This window comes from Procambarus clarkii, chromosome 12 (assembly GCF_040958095.1).
Source record: "Procambarus clarkii isolate CNS0578487 chromosome 12, FALCON_Pclarkii_2.0, whole genome shotgun sequence".
NCBI classification, from domain to species: Eukaryota; Metazoa; Arthropoda; class Malacostraca; order Decapoda; family Cambaridae; genus Procambarus; species Procambarus clarkii.
This window is the reverse complement of record NC_091161.1, coordinates 24761840-24774953: the sequence shown is the minus strand read 5'-3', so window position 1 is coordinate 24774953 and position 13114 is coordinate 24761840. Positions and strand designations below refer to the sequence as shown.

Below are 13114 nucleotides of genomic sequence, written 5' to 3'. Positions count from 1 at the left end.
ATTAGAGGCAGGACACCCAACAAGAAGCTATCGCCGATCTTGTCGGGGCCTCCTAGGGGTGCGTCGTGAGTATACGCCCCACAAACGCCACCTTAAGAAACCGACAGTCCGTCGAGATCGGGTTCAGTGACGAAGTGGGGATTGACAATAAAAGGGTCCCCTCGCTCTCGACGTCGGGTACTGCAGTTCTACGGGTGCATGAGTATGCCTCCTCAAGCACCCGGGCGTCAAAATAGAAGAAGTCCATGGAAGAACCAGAACGAGCAAAAGGTCGGCAGGAAACGGCAAGCAGATAGGAGAAGAGGGGGGAGAAAAACGAAACAGAAGGAAAAGGAAAAGGTGCCCAGCAGAATTGGAGAGGACGGCAGCAGGAGCACAAGGCTAGAAAAGGATAGAGGACTGTCCTAAGGAGCATCACACTCCAGCAGCCGCCCACGAAGCCCCCACACGGCGACAACGAGCTGAGCGGGGAGGGGGTCTTGTGGACAAGATAAAGCATGGACGTCAACTGAAGTCCGACCACCTAATCCTCGGTGGGGTGTTGTGTTATAGGCCTTTATGATATCAGGCAATATGGGCAGATATCTCGAGGTATTGTGCGCAGTCATATATTTATAAATCTTAGTTTTCATGGTACGTATAAAGCGTTCAGCGATGGCGGCTTTTGTTTCTTGAGAAAATACGCTATACAGTTTAATATTTTTAGCTGCAAGCATTCGTTGCATATGAGAATTATAAAATTCACCTCCTCGATCTGTATTTATTTTACGTATTCCTTGGAAATATGAGGAATCCAATATATTTTTCAGAGCTTTACTCACAGTCTGTCCATCTTTGCGTTTCAGAGGTGCGACTTGCGCATACCGTGAAAAAATATCGACACAGACGAGAATGTATTTAATATCATTGTGTTTAGCTATTAATCCCATTTCTGCTAAATCACAAGCGAAATATATACGGGGTTTAGGACTCGGTACCTTTCTTCGTTGGAATTTGCGAGGTTTGTGGGAAATTTTTACCCACCATATCTAATAATCATCTAAGAAATGTATAATTTCTATATCATATCTAAATCATATCAAAATCATATCTAAAATGTATCAAAATCATATAATGAATCTTTAAAGATTCATTATATAGCTTGATCCTGGATGACAATGGCACCATGAACACGTACTCAACAGGGGCCCTTTTGATGCCTACGTGACTTTGTACATGATCTTTCAAGGATCCAGAAGCTTCTAGAAGGACTTCTTAATTAAAAAACTATTGGAACATTGATTCAACATCCGGTAGGATTAAAAATCGAATCCTTAATAAGATCCAGTGGTACTTTCAAATACTACTTATAATCTTTAAATCTTATATCTAATTATATTATAATCACATCTTATCTTAATCATAAGTCTAGACTGTAAAAATAATCAATCAATATTCATTGCAAGCTACCTCTCAAGGGAGAGGGGGAAGGCTCTCGGGGGGCGAGAAGCGCCCACGACGATGCCTCGAGGGACTCCGCGTTTGTTTACAAATGAGTGAACAAGTGACTGATCCTTAGCGAACATTACCAGCTCAAGGACACCTTATCTAACATTTTTATCGCCAGTGAATACTCTCTAGAACTGGGGGAGTACCTGGACAATATCTACAAGGAAAATCCTGGAACATTACATAAAATAGAGTGTATAGTGGAGATCAGTGACACGGTTTCCTCCACCTTCATTCATAAACTTTTATCTCGAATCATTCTTCTGCAACTGCAGGACAATCACGTAGCAACGCTACCAGATCATCATACAGCAACGCTGTAGCAAAATATCGTGCCTAAACTCAACAAGAGAGAGTTAATCAGTCTGGCAAACTTGTCAGACAGGCACCCCGACTGGCAGAGAAGTATATTGAAGGTTATTTGGTATATGATTGGCCAATTGTATGCTTGTGTAGCTTTAATATCCTATAAATCTGTCTGTTGGTTAAAAAGCGAGGCTAAGCCTCACATTTCAGTAAGTTTATTAAAATTGTAGTGTAGCTGTGAATCTTATCCAAGCACTGAACCTCATGAGTGTCCATTCTGTCAGAAAAGAATTCAGCCTCAATAAGTAAAAACCTCACAAGTGTCCACAGTCTTGGAAGAGATTCAGTCAAGCTAACTGTATAAAGTGAATATGTCTGCATATATATTTGAATATATAAATTATCAATAGCTTGCTTAGTTAATTTTTAAGTTATCATATAAGTTCATTTAATTGAATATAATATCTAGTACTTAGTTAAGTGTTTAGACTACATTTAAGGTCATTTATTATACTTTTACAATTTAATTTGTTGTTTATAGTATAAGAATCTATTGGCTGTTAAGTTATGGTACTAGGTTAGACTATGTATGTTTAAATCTCTGATTTAAACAGAGCCAGTGTTCAGTCAGATAACTGAATTTATCAAATCTTATCCTTGTATAAAATACAAGCTGATGTGAGATCCCTGTCTACAGGTGGATTGGAACTTCTATCAACATAGTCATTCACCCCACCTGTCCCTTACAGCCCACAGTTTGTCATTAGGAAAAGAGGATCTAGGATTTACAACCCTAGCTAGAGATTTTAGTTGAATTAATTTGCAGACAGTAAATTTTTAATTTAGTTCAGTACAAGTCCCTGGTAGTCTCCTCTTATATCAATCCCAGCAGGTTTTTCCCACATTAATGGTCCTTCGAACCTAGATAATAATGGTCCTTTGTACCTAGATATTTATGATCATTCATTTACCGAATATTTCAGTGCCAAATACATAAGAAACTTCTTGATTTTGCATTGGAATAATTCTTACATATTCTGGCCTAACCTAGCTATCAGCCAATATTTATCATAGCTATATATCTAAGTAAACAAATAGTTTGCAGTGGCTTAAGCCACCATATCCATTATCTAGTTTATCTAGTAAGCATTCATAACAAACTGATACTGTTTTGTGTTAAGAAACCACAGTACTTAAGTATATCAGTGTCACAGACACAACTGCATCTTAATCATAAATACCAATTATCTACCTCATTGTGGTAACATTACATATATATTTAAGTGTATTATCTTGCATTATCTCTAATCTACTGATTTTCAGAGCTGCTCATTACATAATATTCTTTAAAAAAGTGTTATCATCACTGTAAGAGCATTTCATTACAATCTAACTATAATCAACTATATCATACCCTATATTACAGGTAAAACCAGTAGACATTCTACTGTATTTTATCTAACTATTATTATGGTAACAGATTTTGTAATAACTTTGCAAAAATAGTGCCATTTACTATTTTTAAAAAATTATTACAAGATTTACCAACTTGGTGCATTCGTGCATTCGGGTCACAAATCAAATTATTACAGTACTTTTGATAATTGAACACCTGCTACAACCAGATTCCAGGGAGGAAATGAAGGACGATCTTTGGAATCATTACCTAAGTAGACAGGAAAGCTCATTTATCAAAATACATTAACATCATACATATTTATCAGAAAAAAGAGAAAAATCTCGGAATCTCCAAAACTTGGAAAAGGTCAAAATGACTAACAGTATTCCACCAGCAACTGAAACAGAAAAGAAAAGGACACAAAGTGTCTAAAAAATCACTTGAATCTACAGCCTACAGACCATTTAAATCAGGTGATAGACAAATGTCATCATCACTTGGCTACAATAGTCTACAATTGGGGATTAAGACCAATCTTAATCTCACAACACAATCTGAAAGGCTAACAGCCCATTGACAATGTCAATACAAATATTATCATCCATCTAAGATAACTATCTTAATCCAAGAATATAGTCTTGATCACCTAATCTCATGCTTTCACTGGAGTGAAAGCAGCCTCAGAAAATCTGAAGTTAATCAAGCATCTCAAAGAGACTTACTTAATAGAAAAGGCAAAGCCGAGAAAAAAGAAAAAGCAAAATGCTTCATCACATCATGAATAATGTAGATACACATTATTACAGATACAATTCATCCTTTAAGGAAATCCTTGGAGGAGTACAAGTGTTACATGCTTGTATGACCTACTTGCATGTAATTACTTACCTACAAGTGTTACATACTTGTAACAACATCTTATCACAAAGCCAAATCTTTGATGGACTTCGAGCTTACGTACAAAGATTACGAAGCCGAGGAAAACTTGTATCTCAAGAAAAAATCCCCAAAGGTGAATCCACGGACAAAAGCAAAAATGTCCAGAATGGCAGTCAAAAATCAAGGCAACAAAACTCCTCTTCTGCAAAGTGGAAACAGAATAATGTTGGCTCTTATGCTATATCCCCCACAGTTAACAGAACTGTAGGAAACCAAGCTCCTAAGACAGATAAGACAAAAGGAGCTACAAGTGCCCCAAAATGTTTATTCTGTCAAGAAGCACATACCATTTATCAATGCACAGTTTATGTAGGCCGTGCCAGTCGAATCGATCGACTGAAATCTCTGAACAGGTGCATCCGTTGTCTACGGAAGCACGATACAAGTGAGTGTATCACTCAATTGCAGAACTGCCAATATTGTCATAAAAGTGTACATCACACAGCACTCTGTAGTGATATTAACACTCAATCCAGATCACAGACTTCCAATAATCAACCTGCATCTCAGGCAAAGCCCAAAGATGATAATACCACAACAGCCGTACAATTCTGTACAGTAATGAGCAATGTCAACGACTTGGATACAGAAATTGTTACAACAGCCATATTGCCTACTGCACAGCTAGAACTATGCAATCAAGGAATTTGTATTCCAACTAGAGGCTTTTTTGATCAAGGGTCACAGAAAACCTTTATCAGTAAAAAGATGGCAGAAGATTTACAACTTAAATCTTCAAAGCAAGTATCTACATTCATATCAGGGTTTTTTACTAATTCTGGTCGTAGAACCTTTCCAGTAGTAAAACTCAATGTCTGTCTAGGTACATCCCAAAGGACAGTAGAAGCCATAGTAGTTGATAAAATTCCTACTGAAATGGAAGTGACTGGTCTGACAGCCACAATTAAATTCCTAAAAGAAAAAGGAATACAATTAGCAGATCCTCTGCTTGATTCTGACTACATAGGAGATATCGGAATCCTGATTGGAGCTGACTACTATCATCGATTCATTCTGGGATCAGAAGAATCTATGGGTATGAATATACTCAAATCAGCAGGAGGCATATTGATGACAGGACCTATACTAGATCTTGAACCTTCAACTCCTGAAAAATCACATCATACAGAAACTGTAATAGTGGCATGACTAGGCAAAGAACAGTCACCACTTAAAATCCCCCACATGATTGATGATGGATTAGAATCTGTACCTCAATTGTGGGAACTTGATGCCATAGGAATAATTCCTGAACAACCAAGTCCTGATGATGTCTGTGCATACAATCAATACTTAGAAACTGTACAGTACAATGATGGACAGTACTGGGTAAGGCTACCATGGAAAATCAACCATAAAACCTTACCTACCAATTATCACATGGCTTATAGTCAATTTAAATCTCAATTAGCAAAGCTAAGAAAAAGGCCTGAGCATTTAAAACTCTATCATGAGATTATTGCTCAACAATTAAAGAATAAATTCATCGAAGTCGTGAAACATGACAATAAGCAAACAGGCCATTTTTTACCACACATGGCTGTAATGAGAGAATCAAAAACGACTCCTTTACGGATAGTTTTTAATTGTAGCTCTAAATCTGGACCCCAAGGAACCAGTCTAAATGATTGTTTGCAAACAGGTCCAAGTCTAACTCAGAAATTGTATGACATACTGTTGAAGTTTAGACTTAACAAATATGCGTATTCAGCAGATATAAGTAAGGCCTTTCTAAGAGTTGGCTTACAGGAAGAAGATAGAGACTTCACTAAGTTTCTATGGGTAGAGAACCCAGAAGATGTCAATAGTCCTGTAGTGACTTTCAGATTCTCTTCAGTTCTTTTCGGCGCGACAAGCAGTCCATTTCTGTTGCAAGCAACTCTAGATACTCATCTGAAGAAATCATCAAGTCCCTGTAAGACTGAAATCAGTCAAAATCTATATGTAGATAATTTTCAAGGGACAGTTAACAGTACTACTGAACTGTTACAATTATATCAAGAGGCCAACAAGGAGCTACAAGGTGCCAACATGCCACTACAATCTTGGGCCTCTAATAATGCAACATTGAATAATCAAATAGCAAGAGATTACCCTGAATATCACGTACCAGAATCACAAAAGGTGTTAGGTATGGATTGGGATTTAATCTCGGACACAATATCGATCAAATCTGTGCCAGTAAATTACAACATCACTACAAAAAGGGATTTGCTTTCACAAGTTAGCAAAGTATTCGACCCACTAGGTCTACTAAATCCTTTGACTATCAAGTGGCGTTTATTAGTGCAAGAAGCATGGAAAGCTAAGGTTGGTTGGGATGATCCACTACCAATCCAGTTACAAAAAGCTTGGATGGAAGTGGCTCAAGAACAAACTTTAGTTGAAAAGATAATCTTTCCGAGACACATAGTCGAGGAAAATGAAGAAGTATCACTACATGTATTCGCAGACTCGTCAGCCAAAGCTTTTTGGAGCTTGTGCTTACTTAGTGACTTCTAATCAATCATATCTTATCACCTCTAAGGCCAGAGTCGCTCCATTAAAAAAGAGGACTTTGCCTCAGATGGAACTAACAGCACTGCTAACTGGTACACGCTTAGCTGTGCATATCAAACAAGTCTTGTCTACCATGAACATCAAGGATGTCATCATATGGTCTGACAATGAAGCTGTCTTACAATGGGTACGAAACGACAACTGTCCAACTCCATATGTAAAAAATCGCGTCTCGGAAATTAAAGAAATTTCCGCAGGCTTTCAATTGTTGCATGTACCAACAAAGGATAATCCAGCTGATCTCTTATCAAGAGGTATGACATTTAAACAGTTTGCAAAGGCAGATATTTGGTTTCATGGGCCTCGATGGTTAGTGAATGGTAGTTGGCCTGAACAAAAGCCACACGTCATTACGACACAAACCGTAACTACCACCAGGCAGCAAGCTCAAATATCAGTCTTGGATTGTACTCGTTACTCCTCGCTCATCAAATTAATCAATGTAACACAGAACGTGTTTCAATATCTCAGGAAAAAAGGTATAAAATACACTTTTCCAGATGCACTTATCTATTGGGTAAGACAAGCCCAGAGAGAAACTTATGGGAATAACTATGAAAATCTTCCTCATAAGTTAAAACACAATCTCGGTCTGTGGATAGACCAAGAAAATCACAACATTCTGCGTTGTGGAGGGAGACTTAAACACGCAGATATCAATCTAGATACCGTGCATCCATGGCTTTTACCAAAAAATCATTGGATCACAAGGTTGATTGTGTTGCATACACATCAACAAATCATCAAACATGGAGGAGTGTTAGACACACTCACACAAATCAGACAGCAGTACTGGATTCCTCAGGGAAGACAGTCAGTCAAATCAATCTTGAAGAATTGCATGATATGCCGAAGGTACGATGCAAGAACTTGCTCTTATCCAGGGCCACCACCCCTGCCAAAGGAACGAGTGGTCCATCTACAACCTTTCGAAACGACAGGAGTAGATTATACAGGAGCAATATATCTAACAGGGACTGCAGATAAGCAACCTATCAAGGCATACATCTGTCTGTTTACCTGTGCTACCACCAGGGCAGTACATCTAGAGGTAACACCCGATATGACTGCTCAATCATTTATTCAAGCTTTCCGCAGATTCGCAGCACGCCGATCATGCCCTAAGCTGATGATTTCAGATAACGGAGCAAACTTGGTAGCTGGAGAAGCATGTCTACGGGAAATCTGTTCCCATCCTGCAGTTACTTCCACACTGGAACAGCGTCATTGCAGATGGAAATTTATCCCTCCGAGAGCCCCATGGCACGGAGGATTTTATGAACGGTTAATAGGAACTGTAAAAAGATCCTTGAGAAAATCTCTACACCGTCAGAAAATCAATCTTCAAGAGCTCCAGACAGTAATCACGGAAATAGAATCAAGGGTGAATAACCGGCCGTTGACTTACTTGTCTGAGGATCCTACTCAACATGAGCCATTAAGTCCTGCCCACCTAATGTATGGAAGACTTCTGACTCCAGTACCATCTCTAGTGGATGATGAGATCAGAGATCCCTCATATGTGGGTCAGAGCGAGTTGGTTCAGGGGTATAAGCATCTGTCCAGCATAATCCAAAAATGGAATGATGTTTGGACAAAAGAATATCTTACATCTCTACGAGAACATCACTATGGGGCCAATGTCCCACATAATATAGCTAATCTCCAACCTGGCGATATTGTCTTGGTAGACAGTGATGGCCCTAGGGCTGACTGGCCATTAGGTAAAGTTGTCTCAGTCCATCCAGATAGTCAGGGGATTTTGAGAATAGTCAAAATCCTGTCTAAAGGAACAACTTCCCTGAAGACATTGGACAAACTCATCCACATGGAATCAGTGAGCCAGCTGCAGTTAGATCCTGAGAGACCTCAAGAGACTCTAACTCCACAAGACCCACAGACTCCTAACAGACACAATCGTCCACAACGGACAGCAGCACAAAAGTGCAAGCAAAATTTGCACTTGTATTATCAATCCAATGGAGAGTAAATAAATACATATGGTTACTATTGTCCTAAGTATTGGACTCTGTGCCAGCTCTCTCCCTCTGGAAGATGTGGGAAATTTTTACCCACCATATCTAATAATCATCTAAGAAATGTATAATTTCTATATCATATCTAAATCATATCAAAATCATATCTAAAATGTATCAAAATCATATAATGAATCTTTAAAGATTCATTATATAGCTTGATCCTGGATGACAATGGCACCATGAACACGTACTCAACAGGGGCCCTTTTGATGCCTACGTGACTTTGTACATGATCTTTCAAGGATCCAGAAGCTTCTAGAAGGACTTCTTAATTAAAAAACTATTGGAACATTGATTCAACATCCGGTAGGATTAAAAATCGAATCCTTAATAAGATCCAGTGGTACTTTCAAATACTACTTATAATCTTTAAATCTTATATCTAATTATATTATAATCACATCTTATCTTAATCATAAGTCTAGACTGTAAAAATAATCAATCAATATTCATTGCAAGCTACCTCTCAAGGGAGAGGGGGAAGGCTCTCGGGGGGCGAGAAGCGCCCACGACGATGCCTCGAGGGACTCCGCGTTTGTTTACAAATGAGTGAACAAGTGACTGATCCTTAGCGAACATTACCAGCTCAAGGACACCTTATCTAACATTTTTATCGCCAGTGAATACTCTCTAGAACTGGGGGAGTACCTGGACAATATCTACAAGGAAAATCCTGGAACATTACATAAAATAGAGTGTATAGTGGAGATCAGTGACACGGTTTCCTCCACCTTCATTCATAAACTTTTATCTCGAATCATTCTTCTGCAACTGCAGGACAATCACGTAGCAACGCTACCAGATCATCATACAGCAACGCTGTAGCAAAATATCGTGCCTAAACTCAACAAGAGAGAGTTAATCAGTCTGGCAAACTTGTCAGACAGGCACCCCGACTGGCAGAGAAGTATATTGAAGGTTATTTGGTATATGATTGGCCAATTGTATGCTTGTGTAGCTTTAATATCCTATAAATCTGTCTGTTGGTTAAAAAGCGAGGCTAAGCCTCACATTTCAGTAAGTTTATTAAAATTGTAGTGTAGCTGTGAATCTTATCCAAGCACTGAACCTCATGAGTGTCCATTCTGTCAGAAAAGAATTCAGCCTCAATAAGTAAAAACCTCACAAGTGTCCACAGTCTTGGAAGAGATTCAGTCAAGCTAACTGTATAAAGTGAATATGTCTGCATATATATTTGAATATATAAATTATCAATAGCTTGCTTAGTTAATTTTTAAGTTATCATATAAGTTCATTTAATTGAATATAATATCTAGTACTTAGTTAAGTGTTTAGACTACATTTAAGGTCATTTATTATACTTTTACAATTTAATTTGTTGTTTATAGTATAAGAATCTATTGGCTGTTAAGTTATGGTACTAGGTTAGACTATGTATGTTTAAATCTCTGATTTAAACAGAGCCAGTGTTCAGTCAGATAACTGAATTTATCAAATCTTATCCTTGTATAAAATACAAGCTGATGTGAGATCCCTGTCTACAGGTGGATTGGAACTTCTATCAACATAGTCATTCACCCCACCTGTCCCTTACAGCCCACAGTTTGTCATTAGGAAAAGAGGATCTAGGATTTACAACCCTAGCTAGAGATTTTAGTTGAATTAATTTGCAGACAGTAAATTTTTAATTTAGTTCAGTACAAGTCCCTGGTAGTCTCCTCTTATATCAATCCCAGCAGGTTTTTCCCACAAGGTTTTAATGCGTGCAAAGTGTAAGCTTTAGACGATTTCAAGTATTCTTTCACATCTGATAAAGTAATATCTGGCTTTAGGGTTTTAGCTGCTTTATACAACCTATTGACCCCCCCTAACTCTCCTGAGGATGCGGGGTTATAATAAATTTTATCTAGTACGTGCTCCATCTTCTAATAAAGTGATATCGGATTGTATGGTTTTAGTTGTTTTATACATCCGATATACCAACCCCCTAACCTCTCCTTGTGGTGGTTGTTGTTGTTGTGGGGGACACATCCTATACACCCCACCCCCCTAACCTCCCCTTGTGGTTGTTGTTTTCATCTAGTACATTCACCATTGGTAAACAATTTCGTATGGTTGCTCACCAACAATATTGCTACGGAAGGTAATGCGTTCAGGGGTTTTCACTCTTAAATCCACCAATAAATATCCATAAGGTTTACTGATGGCTTTCTTTTAGGTATCCAAAAGCTTTTTAGAATCTTGTTTTCCATATAACTGCCGTCCTAAAGTCTCAATTTGAGCTAAATCTCTAGATTTCACTAATATGAAATGGGAGGAGTTTAAACTGATACTTCTAGCATATTTCCCAGAGAAAAATATATTTTGGGTAATTAATATACACGAAATAGCGAGATGTCTGCCTTTAGTGAAGATATCAGACAATTTTGGAATTAGCAGATTCGATGAACAAGTCATCGATAATAATTAAAATAGGCGAATCATCTGTACGTTCATCTAAAGGGTTAATAATTTCAGAATGAGCTATTATTTTCTTGTTAATTACTGGATCGTCTAGCAATGCTCTGTAACTGCCACCGCATATAATACTGGAGAATTTCAGATGGTATTTTTGTACGAGTTTAGTGCACAAATAAGATTTTCCGCCATTGGAAAATCCTGCAATGATTATTCTGCTAGGTTCATTGAAAATATCGAGTTGTTCTTCAGTGATAGGTGAACTATCCATGACTCGTGTTGGGTTTGTACTGACGTAAGTATGATAAGGACATTTAAACATGGGAGGTTTCATAAAAACATCAAAGTATACATTTCATAATTTTTTATTTTTGCATAGAACATTTTCAAAACATAGGTTAGGGGGGGCACGGTTTTATGAAAACATCAAAGTATACATTTCACAAACTTTTATTTTTTTATATACAACAGAACATTTTCAACATAGATATACAACAGAACATTTTCAACATAGGTTAAGGGAGATTGCATTTTCAGAACATCAGTGATGAGTCAGGGGCCCCGCAATTTTTCAAACATCAATGACAGGTAAGGGGAGGCAGCAATTTTCAAACATCAATGACAGGTTAGGGGAGGTTGCAATGTCCCATCACCAATTTCTTCAGTCACTAATTGTGAGAATACGTCTTGTTCACCAGTGCATCGCGTTTTCCCCACATATTGAATATGGGATGGAATCCACGTCTTGCAGGACGTGCAGCAGCAGCAGGTGCAGGTACATCCTCCTCCTCATTCTCCTCTTCATTAATTTCTGCTCGAGGTATATCAGGGTGTCCATACGCCAAAGACTGTAGGACTCAGTACATAACGTTTATCGTCAAAGGCTGATAATCCACGTTTTGTAGCGAGACATGTACACATACGGCCTTTAACATTCCTAATAGATCTGGATTGGAACCTCTGCCCAATATTTAACTCTAAAGCACTTTGGAAAGCTGCATGAGTGAGTTTAGACTGGTGATAAGTGGGAATTCCTTTACAACGACAGATCTGACCCTGATCTTGAGTGAGAATTGAGTACATTTTAGGCTTCAATGCGATGAGTTCCTTGATAATTTTGGCTCCAACTTCCGATTTTAACAAACCCAGTTGACCTTTGCGAGTCATCGAAATAGGGATTTTCAGGAGGGAAATTGCTGAAATCCATATGCTGAGATAAAGGCAGTTTATTTAATTCCTCAAAAGCATTTGGACAGGTCAATTTAATCAAATACGAATCTGTATCCGTATACAGCAATCTAGCTTTGTCTCCATAATGAACTTTGACCGTATTGTACCAAAAATCATATAGGATCCTCTTAGCTATTTGCAGGATCTGGAACCCCAAATAGGTTGGTGTATTGACTTTAAGTGTTTGTTTCTTAACTGTGCAAATGACTGTCTTCGCTCAACAAAATGCTCCGTTTGAAGAACGGATTGCGTGCAAGCTTTTGGAATTTGTCTCCAGATGTAACTAAATAATGCTGATCACAATATTTACTCACATTTGTCAAACTCTTGCCGTAAATTGCATTAGATACCAGCTTGAAAGCTTTGCCCTTAATGGCGCAACGTGTATTCGAACGTTCACAAGCATTTGTTTCGACAAATTCCTTAAGGTACTTGCTTTGTCGGAATTCATAAACTGCATTTACCTTAGCTACTTCCAAACCCAATTTCATCAGCATCTGAAGCAAATCTAAACTGACCAAGTAATCTTTTTGGGGGAGATGTGAGGCAATTAATTTATTGTTTTTCTTGGGGAGTTTGCGATCTTCGGTATTTAAAATGCGTTTGCTATAATCGGACAGAAGATCAGTTGAAATATTAGCATGCGACAGGGTTAAAGGCAAATCATCGGTGTATCGAGCCACCTCAGGTGCGACATGCTTGGTATCACACATGACCCAATACCCTTTATCCCCAT

The 13114-nt window shown here is 38.2% G+C and overlaps 1 protein-coding gene across 3 annotated transcripts; it reads left to right on the top strand.

Annotated features, from left to right (window-relative positions):
• Positions 1-1013: 1013 nt before the first annotated feature.
• LOC138363886 (uncharacterized) lies at positions 1014-10516 on the top strand. 3 transcript variants are annotated; one of them, XR_011228225.1, is made up of 3 exons: positions 1014-2003; positions 2492-9747; positions 10236-10516. XR_011228225.1 is itself a non-coding variant. In XM_069323358.1 (2 exons), exon 2 carries the CDS (start codon positions 6555-6557, stop codon positions 8679-8681), a length of 2127 nt encoding a protein of 708 aa, XP_069179459.1. In that variant the 5' UTR covers positions 1014-2003; positions 2492-6554; the 3' UTR covers positions 8682-10224. The 3 variants fall into 3 exon arrangements, 2 of the variants coding, with proteins under 2 accessions (XP_069179459.1, XP_069179460.1); XM_069323358.1 differs by lacking the exon at positions 10236-10516 and having other exon boundaries at positions 2492-10224; XM_069323359.1 differs by lacking the exon at positions 10236-10516 and having other exon boundaries at positions 2492-6409.
• The last annotated feature ends 2598 nt before the right edge of the window (positions 10517-13114 follow it).